Raw genomic sequence first — 13,803 nt, 5'->3', positions numbered from 1 at the left:
CAAAAGGGCAGTATATTAATGTAATAAAATTAACAATTATTTCCTAATGTCATCAAATATTTACATTTCCCCATTTAACAGCAAATGCTGCTAAAGTGGATTTTACAGCTGGTTACTTCAAACCAAGATCCAGTCAACCAACAAGCATTTATTTTGGTTGATAGGTTGTTAAGTTAAGGTTTCTTAATCTAGAACAACCCCTAGGCCCCTTATGCCCCCCATGACATTGATGTTGGGAAGCTTAAGTCATTTCTCGTTTAGAATAGTCCGTCTTTTGGACTTGTCTGATTGTTTCCAAAGGATGTCATTTAACTTCTTTATTTTTATATCCTCTTATAAAGTGCAGATTAGATCTGAATCCTTGATTGGATTGAGGTTAAGCATTTTTGTCATGAATACATTGTAGGTACTTTTCACATACTTCCTACTGCATCATATTACATAATACTTGTCTCGCCATTCATGATGCTCAGATGATTAAAGTGTTCATGACCTGATCTCTTAGTTACAAAATTTTTATTTTTTTGCTACTAGCAGGTAATCTGGAGAGATTTTGACATCATTTGAGATCCAGTTTTATTAAACCTTTTGCATAATAGTTTTAAGATCTATTAAAGATGTTATAAAATGAGATTTTCTATTTCTGTTGTTTCTACATATATTAGCATGAATTCTTCTATAGAGAACTTTCTCTATTAACTGGAATTAGTTTGTTTATCCTGAAATGTTTTTTCTAGAAAAGCAGGATAAATGTTTAATTCTTTTACTTTACTTACCAATTTTCAGAGTAAGGAGTTAGAGTATCGAACCCTTCTAGCGGTAACATGTTTTTCCAGGAAGGAACAGGCTTTCTCTCTCTGTAAAATACTCTTATGATCTTAATGAATTTTATATGTTCAATGTGGTTCAAACAACTACTGTTATTATTTTTAAGTTAAATTTGTTCTTTTTGTTGCTTTTACTAGTGCGTTTATTTATCCTTTTTTCTTTACATACTCATGTAGTCCTTTTCTTTAGACATTGTCTCATTGTCTCTTGGTTCACTACTATAAGCATCAGTGAAATTAGCATATTTCATCCTTGACCGTCATTTCATTTTAGACAGTTTTTTTTTTGATGTTTACTTTTCGACTGCTGTTCAGCTTGTCAGAGTTAAATGGTGTCCTTTAACTTTTATCAGCCAACTATGAGAAAACCATTTATACACCTTTATTCTTTTACCTTATTCTCATCTTTGGTTTCCCCTTAAATCCACAGTTAAATTTGTTCAATGGTAACCGACAATGCATTTGCTGAGAGTTTCTCAGTCACCCCTTGGTTGGATAAAGCTTGTCCTCTAATAGATTACCTTAGAAGAGCTAACTCATGGTATGATCTTCCCTGAGTACATACTAACAACTTTGTCTATAGTCTTGATACTTAAAAGACTACTTGGCTAGTTATACAGTCTTTGGTTCACCCTGTATTAGTTTCCTCGGGCTGTTGTAATAAGTTACCACAAACTTGAAACAACAGAAAATTATTCTTTCGAAGTTTTGGAGGCCAGAAGTCTGGTATCAAGGAGTCAGTAGGGCCATGCTTTCTCTGCGTGCTTGAAGGAAGTTTTCTCTTGCAGCTTTTGGTGGCTCCAGACATTGTTGGCATTCCTTAGTCAGTAGATGCATCACTCCAGCCAGTCTCTGCCTATCTTCACATGACAGTCTCCTTTCTGTCTCCCCTGCTTATAAGGACACCAGTCATTAGATTTAGGGCCCACCTTACTCCACTATGACCTCAGCTGAACTAATTGCATTTGCAAAGATCCTACTTCCAAATGAGTTCACAATCTGAAGGTTCCAAGTGGACATGAAGTTTGGTAGGACACTGTTCAACCCACTAAACTTCAATGATGTAACTATGATGTCTTTTAGAATTGGCATTCTGGGCAAATTTCCCAGGTACTCGGTGTGTCTCTCAGTGTAGATGTTTAGGTCCTCTCCTACATTTTTTATTTTTTTAGAGACAAGATCTCACTCTGTTGCCCAGACTGGAGTGCAGTGGCATGATCATAGCTCACTGCAGCCTTGAACTCTTGGGCTCAACAAGTGATCCTCCGACCTTGGCCTCCCATAGTGCTAGGATTATAGGCACAAGCCACTGAGCCCAGACTAAGGTTCTCTTTTGTTTTTTAGGGACATTTTCTTGAATTGTAATTTTAAAGATTAGCTCTATCCCATTAATTTTTCTTTTTCAGGGACTCCTTATATATGTATGTTGACTCTTTTTTGTTTTCTTTTTTTGTTAATCTATCACTTTCTCTGTGGTCCCTTTTATCTGTTTACTTGTTTCACTTTCCTTTTTGCTTTTCTCATTGCTTGCCATACTTTTGGAGAAGTCTGTTGCCCTTTGTGTGTCTTGTGATTTAGTGCTAAGCCTGCAGTGATTTTGTTCTGTTCTTTTTATTCAGTTTCTTTTCTGTGTTATATGAGTTCCCACTTTACATCTTGTTATTGTTTGCCCATCTTTTCTGAGTTGTTGATCTTGTGTTTCATGGCATTTATTCAATATATTGTTGCTTATTATTTTTAATCATGTTAGAATATTGGTTTATGGTTTTTCTCTGCATTGTGGAAATTTGAGTATCCTGAAATGTTTTAATCTATGTTCTTTATGTTTTCTTTTTATATTTTTCAGTGGACATTGCAGTTTTATACTTCTTATCCCTGTTTGGGCCAGCTATTGTGGGATTAATGGAAGGTTGGTGGCAGGAAGGGAGTTTGGATGATTCTCAGTTCAGGAGCTTTCATTTCTGTTAGTGTGGGAAAGGCTTTATCTTCATTGTCAGTATGGTTTTTGGTTTTCAGAGCTCTTCTTTCTTGTTTGATCTGACCTTGTTTCAATAAAGCCCCTATCTTAATCTCTTCCTTCTCTTCAGCTCTAGTTGCTACCTTCCAAATCCCAAAAGATGTCTTACATCATCATCCCCTCCCTTGCTGCCACCAGGGTGTTCTCAAGACTACAATTCTGGTCCCGTGTCTCCTCCAAGCTGCTTCTTGATGCTTTGTTGCCAAGTTTCAGGCCTTTTTCAGTACTTCCCATTTTAGATGGAACCTCTTCCTTCTGGGGAGAAATCCTGGCTGCTGTTACCTGAGTCCTACAGCCACTGAGAGTTCTCTGACCTCTTAGCACCTCTGTGAAGCTCTTGCTGTAATCCTCACACTAGGGTCAGCTCTAGCACTTATCCTGCTGTTCTTCAGTGTTTACCTCCCTACTTTCTCATACGTTTGTGTTGATAGCTCTCTTCTGTCTGTCTCCTACTTACTCTGTAGGTACAGAGCATGGGTATTTCTATTTGTTCTTCTTGTTGCTGTGTATAGTTTTTAGAAGGAGGTATGAGAAGAGTCCAGGAGACTGCCATCATTCTTGGGGAACTCAGAAACCCAAACTCAGCTAATGTTTTTGATTTTTTTCTCTGCAGCCAGAAATAAGCTGGTGATGCAGCTGGTTTCATTACTAGCCATGGTGGACTGACTATATCTTGCCCTGTAGTGAGTGACTGCTAAAACAACAATCTAATTGGGATAATTCTGAGTAAGTTTGTTCTCTTGTATAGTTTTATAGTCAGTGAAGAAAACTTCCAAACCAAGAAAATCATCTGAAGCCATCTCTGACATCCCCTTCCCTTTTAAAAAATCTATTCTGTTTTGAAATCTAAGGCTTTTTCTTTAATACTCTCTGATAAGGCTGATATGTAAACCTAACTCACCTCTTTTAACTGTTTTCTGTTTATAAAGTCACTTAGGAGATTGAGCTAATATGCAAATAATTGAAACCATGAGTATATAGAAGTGGAGGCAGTATAGGAGAAAATGCGTTTTAAAATTGGAGTTAGGGAAGTTACTTGTGCTTATGTTGCAGGTTGGGTTCTCCAGGAATCAGACTTGGAGCTGGAGATTAGCTTCGGGATGTTTATTAGGGAGTGCTGTTGGGATCACAACTGTGAAAGAGAGGGAAGGAAGTGGGATAGATGCAGGGAGAAGTGGAGTTGCAGTGTCATCCCAGTGGAGCATGGGAATCCTTAAGCCAAATATTTAATAGTCATTGTCTTTGGCTGTGCAAGATAACATGACCTTTTTTAGTTTTGTCTTAATACATGTCTATTTTACAAATACACATATACTACTTTTGTACTGTGGAAAAAAAGCTTTCTGTTTTGGGGGAAAATACAAATAATTTTTTAGAAGAGAGTTATTTTGTCAGTCATACATGGCACTTTGGGTTCTGAAGAATATAACCTTTAGTTTTAAAGCTTCAGTGCCATTAATGGATATTATATTTGCTTTTCAGCTTGGGCAATGGTAGATGGTGGTTCAAATGTGAAAGCCCGCTCTTCCTACAATGAGAAGACCCCAAGGATCGTTGTGTCTCGTTCCCATTCAGGGATGGTCAAACAGGTCGCTCTTCAGACTTTTGGAAACCAGACTACAATTATCCCAGCTGGTGGTGCTGGTATGTTCCTCTTCCTGTGTGATCCCTGGAGAATGTTCCTGGCATGGTCAAGGCTATGTTAGGAGACTAATTTGCTTGTCCATGCTTGCGAAGAAAGTGAGGAGGAGTGGTGTACTTTCAAGGCAGGCTTGGTCTCCTGTTTGGTAACCTCGAGGGTGGGATTTTAGTCACTCTGCCCTTCTTATTAGAAAGAAGCAATCTCACAACAGTGATTTCTCTTTCTTGAATACACAAAAGCATATTCCCATTAGATCTACCATTAATTGCTTTTTATGCAATCTGATTTCAAAATAATTGTCTTACTTAACTGTGGGAATATCAGGGAGAGGAAGAAAGATCAAGCACTTAAGATGCTTCATATGGCAGAAAGACGCCAGGAGTCATCATAAGTATTATTAGAAAGGCTAATCCCTAAGTCACTTTTAACACCCCTGAACTCTTTAACCTGCATGCCTGGGATGAGCAAGAGAGGCTAGTGCGCACCTACCGTACCGTATATTCTGTACTATTGTATTATAGTCAGCCTAGTTTTTCAGAAAATAAACTGATAATAAAATTTCAAGCCTTGTGAGCCATATACCGTCTCTGTTGCATACTATTCTTTGATTTTCTTTAATGAACTTTTGAACATATTTTTTTAAAAATTCTCATCTTAAGAGCCCTGTACAAACAGGCCATGACCTGGATTTAGCTTGAGGGGCTGTTTGTCAATTCCTGTTATGAGTACTGTCTAACATGTCAGAAATGTTTTAATTCAGGTTAATAGCAAATTATGGTCAGAAAATAAATGTGTTGGAAAACCACCTCAGCACACATAAAGGGAGAAGTAATAGTTCTTTTTTTTTTTTTTTTCTTTTTTTGAGATAGGGTCTCATTCTGTCTCCCAGGCTGGAGTGCAGTGGTATGATCTAGGCTCATTGCAACCTCCGCCTCCCGGGCTCAGGTGATTTTCGTGCCTCAGCCTCCCAAGTAGCTCGGACTACAGGCATGCACCACCATGCCTGGCTAATTTTTTATTTTTAGTAGAGACAGGGTTTTGCCACATTGCCCAGGCTGGTCTTGAGCTCCTGAGCTCAGGCAGTCTGCCTGCTGTGGCCTCCCAAAGTGCTAGGATTACAGGCGTGAGCCACCACACCTGGCCAATACTTTTTAACTTTTATGCCTAATAATTTTAATTTTCTGTTCTATATATCTGCCTTCTTTCATATGGCTTCATTATTTTCTTAGAGGCTCTCTGTTAGGTTGGTTAGGAAAAATAATGTCCAGAATACCCAGCAGGGATGAGATGACTAGGTTCTAGACCCAGTTTCTTCTGCATTTGTTTTATTACTTTAATTTTTAAATTCTGCCTCATTACAGAAAGGCTTTAGAGTGGTAGTGTTACTATTAGTTCTCTTTCACATCAGGCCTACTTAGATGTTTAGGTAAAACTTGTGTGTATAATATGTCATTCCATAGAAAATGGCACATACTGAATGTGTCATTCCATAGAAAATAACCACAATGTAGATTTAAAATTTTTAAATGGTAGGTATATATTTGGTTACATTTGAGACTAGCTTAATAAGTTACTTTGCAGGCCTGGTGCAGTGGCTCACGCCTGTAATCCCAGCACTTTGGGAGGCCGAGGCAGGCGGATCACGAGGCCAGGAGTTCAAGACCAGCATGACCAACATGGAGAAACCCCGTCTCTACTAAAAAATACAAAAAAATTTAGCAGGGCATGGTGGCACGCACCTGTAATCCCAGCTGCTCAGGAGGCTGAGGCAGGAGAATCACTTGAACCCGAGAGGTGGAAGTTGCAGTGAGCCGAGATCACCCTGTTGCACTCCAGCCTGGGTGACAGAGCGAGACTCTGTCTCAATAAATAAATAAATAAATAAATAAAAATAAAAAATAAGTTACTTTGCAATGTATTTTTGTTCTGAGTTTAATGTTTATACTGTTACTTTAAAATTTTTTAAATTTGAAATAATTTTAAACTTAGGCAGTTGCAGAGACTGCAGCAAGCTCCTGCACACCCCATCCTGTTATTTTAACAGGATACTTAATCAAAAAAGTATGCTACTTTCTTAAAATTTTTTGAATAATAACCTAAATTCTTTGTTTATCTTTTAGGTTATAAAGTTTTAGCACTTTTGGATGTGCCTGATAAGAGTCAAGAAAAAGCTGATTTATATATCCATGTGACATACATCAAAAAGTGGGATATATGTGCTGGTAATGCCATCTTAAAAGCCCTAGGGGGGCATATGACTACCCTGAGTGGTGAAGAAATCAGTTACACTGGTTCAGACGGCATTGAAGGGGGACTCCTTGCTAGCATCAGAATGAACCACCAGGCCCTGGTCAGAAAACTCCCAGATCTAGAAAAGACAGGACATAAATAAGCATAACTGACTACAGGGTACAGTTCTTCACAGCTGAAATGGTTATTAGCCTGAGATGCTGGAAGCTTCAAAAGATTGGTGGAGACTATGCATGGTTAAGGCCATCCTGAACTTTTTAAAGTATTTATGAAGCATCAGAGATTTATTTTCCCTGTAATAGGATGCAAGATCAGGGAAAATGGGTTGCTTTGTGTCTCAAGTATTGTCTTTATTTTTGAGACTATTTTCATACAGTTGTCATACACAAGGCGCATATATATATTTGTGAATTAAAATCTGTAACTGAGTCTACATTGTTATGAGTCACCATTTTCACACAACATCATGAATCTTCACTGTTAGTACTTTCATATAGAATTCGGTTGAAGGAAAGATTGATTTTTGTGTAGATGTTTAATATAACTTTACAACTATATCTCATTGAAAATAAAGTCATTGGGGATTTTTACCTCTAAGTTGGATGGAAAGCACAAGAAGCCACACATTCATTAATATGCAACAAATGTTGTATTTATGTTACTGAATATTTCTATGGATTAAAATAGAAAAAGTTTAATTGATTTTTTCTTTGAAATTTTAATAACAGGTTCACCAGCTGGTAGGAAATAGAGACACATGATGGTTTGCATTGTAATAATTTCTGTGTGTATGTGTGTGTGTTGTTTTGTTTTTATAAAGAAAAGTGTGTTTGTACCCATGAGTTCAGCATTTCTGCTATCTTGCTATTTTCATTTTCCCTGTGGAAGATGCATGGTTGCATCCTTTTCCTTCTGACCAACACTTAGTCTTTAACTTTGTAAGGTTCGGTTTAAGGTTTCAGGGTTAGCACTATAGTTTTGGTTCATTTTCTCATTAAGGATAAAATATGATGTAAGGCACTATAAGAATATAAATGATTCTATTACAATTGAAAGTTACTTGACATTACATTAATTGAACTAGCTTTCATTATTTTCAGATACTTTGTTTTAGTATATTTTTTTAAATTTGCCAGGTTTGTATATAGAAGATCCTTTCATTATCAAGAATGAGTATGGTTGCTTTTGCCATGGTTACTTTTACTATTAATAAATGTATCTAGCCTAACCAAACTCTGAAAGTGTAGTAACTTTTGAGATTCTCTTAATTTCCCTTCAGATTAAAATAGAGAAGGTTGGAGGTACTTTTTGATGAAATTTTTTTCTAGTCTGGTTAGAAAAAAAAAGTTGTGACATATTCATTGTGTTACCATAACTAGAACCTTGCTTTGTGAACTATCTTTCATTGGGATGTATGGTTTCTCTCAATGTGAAATCTGGAAACTTCATGTAAAGTATCCATGCCATTATTTCATGTGACTCCAGTGCCCTTGTATTCCATAACATACTGATAAGAAGAGGGATTTCTCATGGTTTCTTTCTTTGCTAAATTTTTTAACCGTAAAGCAGCTTTCCGTTTATTTTCCTATCTTGGAAGTAAAATTGACCAAAGAATGTACGTTCTAGCCTGGTGGAATGTGCATACTTTAGGTTTGTATGTTACATTGTCCAAAGCCCTTTACTTTCTTATTAGTCATATTACTGAATCTAATATGACACAAATGTTTTCACCCAATCTCTTCCAACTGGTCAAATTTGAGAAGGTGGTGGGCCTCATTAGTAGGCCTTTTCAGTGAAAATTCATTCAAAGTTTTGGTAGGTGGAACACTTGATATTTAAATAGGACTTGAAAATTTTGAAAAGAGTATCAGAGACCTCATCTTTTTTACTTTGCAATAAGCTGAAGAAGCTTTCTTTTTCAGGAGAGATGGCAAAGGTATATGCTGTTGCCAGAGTCCTGTGGTATAAGCATCTGTTTTTATTATAGTATGTCAAAGTTAGGGAAATGGGACTGGCAAGTAAAAAATGGAATTTAATTTCAATGTTATATGGGAACTCTGATTTAATGGGAAGCAAACTAGTTCATATTAGCAGGAATTATTTTATTTTATTTTATTTTTTCGAGACAGAATTTCACTCTTGTTGGCCAGGCTGGAATGCAATGGAGTGATCTCGGCTCACCACAGCCTCTGCCTCCCGGGTTCAAGCGATTCTCCTGCCTCAGCCTCTCAAGTAGCTGGGATTACAGGCATGCACCACCACACCCAGCTAATTTTTTTGTATTTTTGTTAGAGACAGGTTTTCTCCATGTTGGTCAGGCTGGTCTCAAACTCCCGACCTCAGGTGATCCGCCCGCCTCGGCCTCCCAAAGTGATGATTTTATTTTTATTTTTAATTGTATTAATCTGCATGTAGATAATGACTTTGTGAAGGATGTGTGTTGTGTGCAAAACTTAAGATACTGGTTGAGAGTTAAATACATTGTTTTTATAATATGTTGGGTATAGTCTAGTTACTAATGATTTTTAAGTACTTTTATAAAAAGTTCATTTTTAAAATTGTTTGTTTTTAAAAGCCAATATACATTGCAGAATTAGGAACAGTATTTATATTTATTTACACAAGACATTGTGCTAGAGCATACTAGTAAAACACCTTCATGAATGAGTAATGTAATCTCCCAGAATTACATGAAAATTATTTCTAAAAAGTAGCAAAGTCATTACCTTTTGCTTTTAATGACCCACACCTCACCAGCTCCTGGTCTTTTCTTCACTGTTGCCCTTATTTTGAGGCAATTTTTCGTTAAAATATGACTTTTATGCACCACATTTAGTAGAGGCAGTGACATCAGTGATCTCAGTACCCATCAGCTGTCCCCCTCCTCTGCCCCTCTTCATCTCTTCTACCTTGTGACCATTTCCCTTACCGGTTCATGTTCTCCTTTATCTCTGCTTTTCTTTCTTAGCCAGGATACGTCCCTCACAACTCTCACTCCCAAATTCTTTTAGATATACATTTTTCTGGATATTGGCTGCTGAAATCTGAAGCTCTGGTAAAGTTCCTAGTACCAGAGATCAATCCTGGAGGAGGCCTAGTTAACTATTACATTACAAAGACTCCTCAGAAAGTAAAGGAAAAATCACCTTCGAAACCACAAACCTTTACGTTGTCAAGTCTAATATAAGTGTTTTTACAAAGTATTTCTTTCTACCCATTGTTCAAGAATGTAAATGTAAAAAAAAATACAAGAGAGTTGGGTAGATACGCATGCTTGAGGAAACTTGCTTTTACTGTTTTCCTACTTGTATCCCCAGTTCAGTTGAATTTACAAGGACCTACAAGATGGTCATGTTTGTCTTGGTATGTGCTACCCCAATTTTAGTGTTTCTTTTTTTATTTTAAATCAGTAATTATTCAGTTGATTGTTTATACTATATAATGAAGTGACAAAAACATTTTGGTTTGTATGTTTCAAGTAACAGTTGTGCAAATTCCTCCTGTTTGTTAGGTGCTCCCTTTGAATATTTTGTGAACTGTGTCAGAGGGAGAGAGGTGGTGACTAGGAAGAGGGTCAGAAAGAAGCTAGAGGGAGGTCAGGGGAAGGGTAACAGGGAGGATGCAAAGCAGACATCTCCCCTGGTCACCCCAGGGGTCAGGATATCTGTCCTTGTCTCATGTTGAATTCAAAAATTGGAGCTCACTTAGGCTTTGAAGGTGACAGCCATCTCTGATAGCTGAGCATAAGTAAAGAAAGGTGGAATGCCATTGCAGAAAGGAAAATATTCAGCTTTCCTCTCTTAGATCGCACTTTGAAGATGGCCTTCTGGAGACAATCTGACGGGTTAAAACAGGAACTGTTGGAATTATTCTAGCTGTAACTACCTATGGGCTATGTGTTGATTGATCCTAGAAAGAAAAAATAATTTTTCATTTTAGATCTTGATTGAATGTAAGATGTATTTATATGCCTACAAAAAGTCTGTCTTGTAACTGTTGTATAAAATAAACCTAATCTATGGTTTCATTTTTAATCTAAAAAAAGTTGTGCCTTAACAATAGGGCATTGTATGTTAATAAGGGAAAACAATCTTTTTAGTAGATGGGGAAAATAGGAACTTTTTGCCATTAAAACTTAAGTTCTTTTGATGTTTTTAATATTATAGTTGGGGGAGGTTCATTAAATTGAAATAAAATTATTTTTGCATAACCTAGCATTTACAACTAAAGTATGTTTTTTATAAGAACTGGCATCTTGATGTATATAGGTCTGAAATAATATTTCATCTTTTGATTTTTAATTTTAATAATATTAGACCAGGATAGATCACGTTTTTACAAATCTTAGTTTTAAATAAATTATTTCAGTGTGCTGTTAGTCCTCTGCAGTCATTTTGGTTTAAAAAGTGACTACTTATTTATGGTAGCATATCAATAATTTATTAATGTTAAAAAATACTGTGTATGACATTACAAACCAGAACAGTTCCTGGGAGAGAGGATTCTAATTGATTGGCAGTTCTGAGAGGGCAAAAAGAATGGAATTTTATACTTCAAAAGGAGGTTTTGGTTTTACCAGGTACTGCTTATATAAATTGTTTATTTTTATTTCATCAAAGCCTGGCAGGTATATGCATTCCAATTTACCATTGGCAAAGCTTTATTTATTTTTAAGGTTGGATGTTGAATTAATTTTGTGGGAAAATGAGATTTGTAAGTAGTTTTCTTTCTAGATAAGATAACATAAACCAAACTTTCATAAGTTAAGGATGATGAATAATATTGAAATGACTTGTTATATATTGTGTTTGTAAGGATTCCCTTAAGTATCATAATTAACAATTTGTGGAAATTGAAAAAACATAAACTGTGTTATTTGATTAGTAAGATGTTCTCTTAAAATTCATTTTGAGGTGTATGTTATACACATAGTAAATTTTTGTTCAGGAATGACTTGCTCATTCTGTGTTTTTAAAAATAGGAAATAAGGCGTAGTGAGTCATCATTACATCAATTAACCAAAAAATATTTCATCCCCTCCGTCACTAAAATTATCTCCTTTAGCCACCTTTCTTATTCTCGTGTTAGGAGGGCACATTTATGGACTTTTAATTTCCATGTGCCGTATTGTCCACTACTGGCAGTAGCCAAAGCTAGCTGTTGCAGTCCCACAGAAGAGACAGTGCTCTGCCATGATGACAGGGCACTGCTAGGGCTGGTTTTTCTTGTTTTTCCCTTTTGGCAGTGTGGACTTCAGGAACTAGATGTGTATGCACAAGGGCTTGAGTTTACACTAAAACTAGGAAATGGAGTGTTCAATCTATGTTCTTGCATCTTCATACTTTTATTTATTTTTTGTCATCCTGCCTTATACTGGGCTAACAATGAGAAATTAAAATAAAAATACCTTTGAATACTCTTTTCCCTTTCATGTATTTAAAGCCATGGAGGAACTAGACCATTAGCTGTTGCCGTCACATGCTTAGACACCAGTTTACTTAGCGTGTTAATGACCTTCCTCACCCATACTACCAACTTTAAATGGGTCCCGACTTCACCCTCTGGAAGGAAGTAAACTCTTCTCTCCCCATGGTCTTAGAGCAGTTTTTAACTGCAAGCACCATCTCTATATGTGCTCTTACTAGATTATACAGTTCTTGAGAGGGATTGCATCTTGGTGTTTTTGTATTTCCACCTCAACCCCAGCACTTGCACAAATTAAGTACTTAATGTGTGTTGAGCTAAATTGAATAAAGGATTATTAGCATTAGCATGTTTCGTGCCTTGGTTGTATAAGCTGGTTGTTTGTTTTCTTACCTTTGCAAATATTTATGATTATCACCCCCCCCCCACATACTAAATTGTTTTTAAAAGTTTTGCCTTTCCTTCAGATACTACCCCAGGCAATTTGCTGTAGATAATGTGATTGCTTCCAATGACATAATTATCCCAAACTCTCTGCCCTGGATATACTTTGCCAAACGAAATTTGAATTCTCTGAATAAATTGGTCGTGTCTAAAAGAGATGGTGTGCTGCATCTCCTTTTTTTGCGCCCCCCCCCCTTTTTTTTTCATTGTGGTAAAACGCACATAAAAATTTACCATTTTAACCATTTTTAAGTGTACAGTTCAGTGACATTCAGTACGTTTACAGTGTTATGCAACCACCTGGAACCATTTCCAGAACCTATTCATCATTTCTAAACCAACTATACTCATTAAATAGTAACTCTTCATTCTCCACCATCCTCGCCAGCCACTGCTAAAATCCCTGCGCCCACCCCGAGCCAACTCCTAGTAACTCTTCAGCTTTCTGTCTCTGAGTTCATCTGATTTTGAACTCTTAAGTCATCTGTTTGAGAATGGATGTACATGACATACATATTATAAAACTAACTTGAATCCTTTCTGAGATTTTTAGAAAGTAAGATGGAGGATAAAAAAAGAACAAAAGAAGAAAGGAAAAAAATGTAGAAAGGTGGTAATGTTATTGAACATCAGGGTTTTGGTCTAGGTCTGGTTGTTTGCTTCACAGAAAGCCAATCACTGAGACAATGAGTATTGCCAAGGAAGAAAGGCTTTATTTATTTGGGTGATGTTAAGTCAGGGAGATGGGAGATAAGTCTCAAATCTATCAAATCTGTCTGTCACTGAACCCCCCCAAATTCCTGACTGAAGTTACAGGTTTATGTAGCAGAGAAGGAAAACAGGAGGGGTGAGGAAATAGAGTGGGTCAGCAGGCAGCAAGTGGTTGAATGAATGGTCTGGCATCTCATTGGATGGATGAGATGATTGGGTAAGATTCAGTTCCTTGCTATTAATATTATCTGGGAGGCCTGAAGGAACTCAGATAAGACAAATGTAAGTTTCAAGCTTTAAGCCCAGGAGGGTCAATTTCTATGTAGATTGAAAAAAATCCCATAAACATCAGTTCTATTGGTTAGTTGAGCCAGTTTCACTAATAAAAAAAGTATGATGAAAAGGCTACACAAGCTTTTGTTCTTAAGTTTTGTAGGTGTTAGGCATCATCTAGCCTCTTTAAAATTTTTCAAGTTTCTTCTGAGGAT

At 36.7% G+C, this 13,803-nt stretch overlaps 1 protein-coding gene and 1 pseudogene across 1 annotated transcript in view; both read left to right on the top strand.

The window, feature by feature from the left end:
• BPNT2 (3'(2'), 5'-bisphosphate nucleotidase 2) overlaps window positions 1-12,760 on the top strand; it is a 35,680-nt gene extending 22,920 nt beyond the window's left edge. The window contains exons 4-5 of the mRNA XM_002819105.6: window positions 4,327-4,488; window positions 6,607-12,760. Coding sequence (XP_002819151.1) covers window positions 4,327-4,488; window positions 6,607-6,878 — 434 coding nt within the window. The 3' untranslated portion in view covers window positions 6,879-12,760. The remainder of the gene's footprint in view (window positions 1-4,326; window positions 4,489-6,606) is intronic.
• On the top strand, window positions 8,742-12,760 carry LOC112134641 (histone demethylase UTY-like; annotated as a pseudogene).
• Window positions 12,761-13,803: the final 1,043 nt, after the last annotated feature.

This window comes from Pongo abelii, chromosome 7, assembly GCF_028885655.2.
Source record: "Pongo abelii isolate AG06213 chromosome 7, NHGRI_mPonAbe1-v2.0_pri, whole genome shotgun sequence".
Classification (NCBI taxonomy): Eukaryota; Metazoa; Chordata; class Mammalia; order Primates; family Hominidae; genus Pongo; species Pongo abelii.
This window is presented reverse-complemented; position numbering and strand designations above follow the sequence as displayed.